This window comes from Tuber melanosporum (assembly GCF_000151645.1).
Source record: "Tuber melanosporum whole genome shotgun sequence assembly, scaffold_49, strain Mel28".
Lineage (NCBI taxonomy): Eukaryota > Fungi > Ascomycota > Pezizomycetes > Pezizales > Tuberaceae > Tuber > Tuber melanosporum.
The window spans coordinates 360,956-366,763 of NW_003299094.1; the positions used below are offsets into that span (position 1 = coordinate 360,956).

At 47.3% G+C, this 5,808-nt stretch overlaps 1 protein-coding gene; it reads left to right on the forward strand.

Annotated features, from left to right (window-relative positions):
• Positions 1-206: 206 nt before the first annotated feature.
• GSTUM_00008633001 (uncharacterized protein) lies at positions 207-1,444 on the forward strand (the record flags this gene model as incomplete). XM_002840174.2 has 2 exons in its annotated part: positions 207-680; positions 740-1,444. The coding sequence occupies 2 exons, from the start codon at positions 207-209 to the stop codon at positions 1,145-1,147; spliced, it is 882 nt and encodes a 293-aa protein (XP_002840220.1). The 3' UTR covers positions 1,148-1,444.
• Positions 1,445-5,808: the final 4,364 nt, after the last annotated feature.

The following is a 5,808-nucleotide window of genomic DNA, read 5'->3' on the forward strand; positions in this document are numbered from 1 at the left end:
TGGTGGGGTGCGGGTCTCGAATTTCGGCGGACCAACAACCATATGATGGCTATAAACTCAGGTATTCGCACTCCCTTTCCTCATCGAAGTTGAACCACAACGAGCTCATTCGACCTCGACCCCAGCTTAGAAGGGAGATTATCCGGATCAACAGCCAGATTCTACAAAGTCTCTTTAGTACCCAATCTAATCCCCCATATATAAGGATGACTTCAGTCCAGGGCATATACCCACAGCCCTACCTCTTCCCAAGGGATTTCGAAGACATCATGGATATGTTCCCTCCTTCGCCGGAGGATCCCGAACTGGTGCCTATTTTGGACAGGGAAGATAACAGCGACCTATCTCGTCCAGACTCATCTATCAGTAGCTATAGCTCTCGGTCCTCTACAGATAGTCTATGCATTCCCGAAATTTCCTTCCGATATACCGGTATGCAAACACCACAGAAACATCAGCTTCCTCCACCACCTCCTCCAACACCATTCTTGACATCTCCACTGATGTCTCCGCTAGAACACGGGCTCGAGGACGATAGAGACTTGTATTCCTCACCATTCGTGCTTAGCGCAAACCTGCTAGAGCTCGGAGAGACGCTGGGAGATCTGTTCGTAGAGTCGGATTACGAATATAGAGAAATGGGAGAAAGCCCATATGTTCCCTTCCAGCACAAACCAAAGGTTTGCTAGAGCTACCTGACCATCTTTATATGAACTATCTGGCTAACACATCGATACAGCATCTCTCCGATTCATGGTCCCTGCCCTGCTCATTCAAAGACCTAGCAGACTACCCGGCACTAAATGCCGAGCCGTACGGTAACGAAGGCCGCTACCTTCCTCCTATACGATCAAGCTTTGACGAAGGACTATTCATGGCTCGAGAAGCACCATACGTCCGCCACACAAACCGCACAAAAAAATCAATCTCCCGCACACCCCCTCCCTCGAGGCACTCAGGAGGCTCAGAAGAGAGACCCTGGTCGCTATCTGAGATCGAGAAACAGCTGCAAATACTAGCTGATGAACGAGCTCGAGCGGAGGAGCTAGAGGAACAGGGCGAATTAACGGAACGGAGGATTTCACGCAGAGGGGGACCTATGAAAAAGATCTCGAGGGCTTGGAAGGGTTACCTGCACCGGTCGTGAATATTTTGACGTGGCTATTCCTATTACGGGTGTCAAATATCTCTCCCTTTTTTTCGCTCATCTCTCTATCTGTCCCAGGGCTCGGAGCTGAGCTCCGATGTGTCAGCCAGTTAATACCCCATACCCTTTTCCTCAACCATCCTTGTATAGAAATTACGGCTTACGGTCTGTTTTTTTTGCCACTGTTTTCTTGAGGAATTTTCATTTCATGTAACCATTCATTTCTTAAATTCTATTTAGGGCATTTTTCCTTTCCGGTTTTACAAAAAAAAAGGTTCGGGGTTGGCCATTGGGAATTTTTTGCGTTACGGTATTGTCCTTCGACTCATGCTCCGGGGCTAACGGGGCATTTCCGAAGGGATTGTTGGTATTTTTTTCTTTCTTTCTTTTTTTCTTTCACTCTCTGGGGATTGGAATTCTTCTGCTAACAGCTGTTTGCTTGTCTGTATTTATCGGTGTGATACACACGGGTTCGGTCCTCTAGGAGGGGAGATAAAATAAACAAGAGATGTGCTTTGCGTCTATCATTATACTATCCATACCTAAGTCACATTCCATCGTGCCTGCCCTGATACGTCTTTTTGGTAAAGTTTAGTTTGTTTCGCCCTTCCTTCTGTTTTCCTCTATTCCCCCTTCTCAGCTGCAAAGCTATGCTGTGGAGGAGAGGAGAGAGAGAGGGGTGACATGGCGATTCCTAATCCGGCGTTGTTCAATCACACGAACACTCCACCCACTTCCTGCAGAATTCCGATGAATACCTAATTCTAACCCCTCATTTTCACCCGTTACCCCGGCGGACGAGGAAGAGAGGAGTGGAGTCTTGAAGGTAATGATGATGATGAAGAAGGGAGGAGAGGAATCCTTGAGTGCAAGCTTTTTCTTTGCAGTTTTTTTTTTCCACGTACGTTTAGAAAGTCTAACTAATTAAGGTTAAATTATTATTATTCTGCTTTCATTTGAAACGCTGGTAATCGAGGAACGGGTTGTGTGAATTTTTTTGTGGTAGTGACCAATGTTAGCTGGAAGGCGGGAACAAGTAGAAGGTTACATAAGAAAATACAACAGCCCGATGTAACAATTGTAAATGAGACGGTGTCTCATGGACATTTCGGTATTGTGTCTTATTTTTGAAAATATAGATTTGCTTTCATTACCGTGGTCAGCTTGTACAGTGCAGTACGAGTACAGTGCTCGAGTACAGCACGCGTCTCTTCACGCGCTTGGATGCGGTGGTCCGGGAGGATCATCATCACTTGCGCCTCGTTACTCGAGTACCGTACTGGGTCGATCAATAACTCCCTCCGCATCGACTACCCCTTACTGTATTATTTCGAAATGTCCGGCACCCTCCTCCTTACATACCCATCAAGACGAAGCAAACCAGACGTCCCCTCCTTGCATCCATTCGCACATACCCCCCCCCGCACAAAGCGTTCAGCCCGGGCGGGGGGACCCTTCAAAGCAAACAAAGTCTTCTTCCCGCTAAATATCATTTCCGACTGCTTGGGCATGGATGGATGGATGGATCAGCTGGCCTTTCACTCATGTATATGCGGGGATCCACTACGTTCCGACTAAATATAGGGACAACAGGGGGAGTCGCTTTTGCTATAAGTTAAGCTCGATCATTGTTTGTTCGCAATGTGCTCTATCCCTTGCGTGAAGGAAGGTGTCGTAATATAGTTTCTAAGGGGGAGGGAGGAAAGGGGGGGTGGGGATTTTGTACGAATAAGACCACCATGATATCCCTCTGTATGTTTGTACTCTCTTACTGATGGAGGGAGGTTTGAACGATTACTTACTCACCTACCTCCTCGAGATTGTTCACACGAAAAAAGCTACCTTTGATCCATCCTATACAGATACGTACATACATACATACATATACCCTATCCCAATCTCCATCCCGCCTCTCGCTCCACCCCTGCCATCACATCACATATGAGAGCGGGAGAAAGAGGGAAACAAAGAGTATCACTCGCAGAAATATACCGCCCCCGACACCGGAAGTCCCTCCTGCTGCGCCCCCGTACCCGAATCAAAACTTGTGCCTCTCGCTAAATATGTGTCACCACACTCTCTCAATCTACCCGTGCGGTGACTCTTACATCACCCCCTCATCCCTCTGCGGGAGCGGACCCCGATGTACCGTTTTTAAGGTGGTCTCTGCACAGAGGCATATGGTTGATTGTTTCCCTTGCCAGCGCTCTCCAAGAAGGCGCAGGTTGCCTGCGAGAGCTCGGGGGATTTATGCCCCGAGTTGAGGAGAGGAAGGGGGGGTTGGAGGAGTGGATTTTAGGGATATTGGGGCTTGTCTGGGGAGTCGGGTTATGGTGTATCGTTGTATGGTATGAGCTTCGGGTTTTGGTGTTCGGATGTGTGTGTGGGCGATGTAAAAGTGTGGGATGAGCGTTTTTAGGAAGGAGGGGGAGGATGGGGTATACACCTGATTGTAATGCTTTTTATTCTTAGGCGTATCGAGTTTGATGAGCTTATTTTTCATATGACGTATGATAAAGCGTTTCGAACATGTATGTACCAAGCCTGTTGGATCATATAATTGCTCTGTTTGAAGGGTAAAGGCTTGAGATAAGGAAAATGGGTATTGAAGGTACCGTGTTCAATCCCTCTCTGTGTTCATGTTTCTTTGTATTTTATATATCCGCATTCGCCTTGAAATAAAATATATAAAAAAAATCAAACAGACCAGAGAATTGAACTCCGGCTCTCCAGAAATAACTTTCTTACTGACAAACCCCCCCCTAGGCGGGGAATAGAGACGTCACAAGATGCAATTTCCTTAGTATGATACATATCTGAGACACATTGGATCATAATACTAGTCTTCAAGCAATGCTATGATAGAAAGATAGAGCTTTACCTAGTTTGTAGTATAGCAATATCATTACTTCTCACTCGCTCGTCAAGTTTTCGTAACAGCACTGCAATGAAGCTATAATATCATACAACTGAATGGGACGTTTGCTACACGATCCAGACACAAAGGCAAAAGTTTGACCAAGCCAGCGATCGGACCAGCTCTCACGCATTATCACTCGGAATGTTCGGGCAATAGAAGGTAATAATAATAATAATAAGCTCATGTACGCTCGCAGAGAGCCACCGTAACTTGATCGATGCCCCCAACTGGAACGACTCCAAGAAAACCCTTATGCAAATCGAAGGGGAAGGCATAGTTGATGCCCAAACATGTGATTTAAAGAGAACAGTAATGACCTCAACCGTCATCGGAGAAAACCTTGTTTTCTCATCTTCAGCCCTTCACGCATCACCAGTATGCGCCTTCGGACATAAAGGGTGTGTAAAGGTGCTCAGTTTCTGCGGCCATAGCAGCGGAATGATCAGGAGTTAATCGATAGCGCCCTATCAGCGGAATGAACCCAAGCAAATATGAAAGGAAATGGTATTGGACTCGGGGAAGTGGCGTGTGAGGGGTGAAGAGGGAAGAGTTTTGTAGGTAATGGAAGACGGTATATATTCGACGATAGCAAACTTGTCAGGTGCATTTATCCCCCAAGCCGCTAATTCGGCTACGCGAGTAGACCAGGCTTGTGATGTGGTGCCCGCTGACCCGCGGCTCACAGACGCTCACTTCTGGCATGATGACGCTTACAGACTCGCCATTCGTTACTCGACCGGGTAGGACAAGAGTACTGCGCCGGGAGGGAGAGAAGTGGGGTGAATTTCCTCATATATAGGCACTCGGTGTGGAGACACGGGATCTTCTTTACTTGGGATCTTGTAGGGGGAAGACAGGAATTCCCCCGGGTTTTGGTGGTGATCGGTTTGCTCTGTCGGCTGAAATGCCACCGGAGCGTCTTCGCTGGGGAGGAGGAGGGCATCCTCATCCATTACCTGCCCGCGTTTTGTCCGTTTGTTGTCCGGGCATCGCTGGTTTAGTGTGTGGACTGCCGTTCAGACAAGCAGGATGAAGGCAGCGTATGAAGTCATATCATACTCTCGTGGGTTTTTGGAGGAACCACTGGCAGCTGATGCCTTTCAGGAGCATCATCAGCGGATTTTATTCCGAACTTCAACGTTCGCAGGGGGCCGGGGGCAGTAGGGAGGGTATGAGAACTTTACGAATGCCGCTCTAGTGTGGATGCTGGGCAAATCCCTATCACTCGATATATTCCTAAAGTGTAGGTGAGTCACTCGCGCGTTAGCGAATTTTTACTTGTTTATGATTTCACGCCATTTACCTCCTGCATCAGCATTAGTACATAGAACGGCTAACAATTTTCCTTATAGCCTCTCCTCCACCACGTCCTTCTCCAAGCACACTTGGGCCTAATGATTCCGCATCGCGAACTATTTCTCCTCTTCTTAATCCTTATTCCCAAGTTTGATACAACTATTTTGGGCTTGGGTGCAGGTGTATAGTGCACTACAGATCTCCACCACGTTGTGCACAGAGCGGCCATTTAACTCCTACTGGTATATGTGGTGGCGGTGAAGGTAACCTCCAACATGTAGGCACAGAGGCTATTGACACATATGCTCGTTGTTGAGATAGACGTGGCAGGAGCCAGCTTTAATGAGATGAAGAAGATTGATTGTTAAGAACTTGCAAAAGTAAAATCGGGAAGGGAGAAAAAGGCAGCTATTGGAAAAGAGGGTAGAGACAGTGATGTTGAATC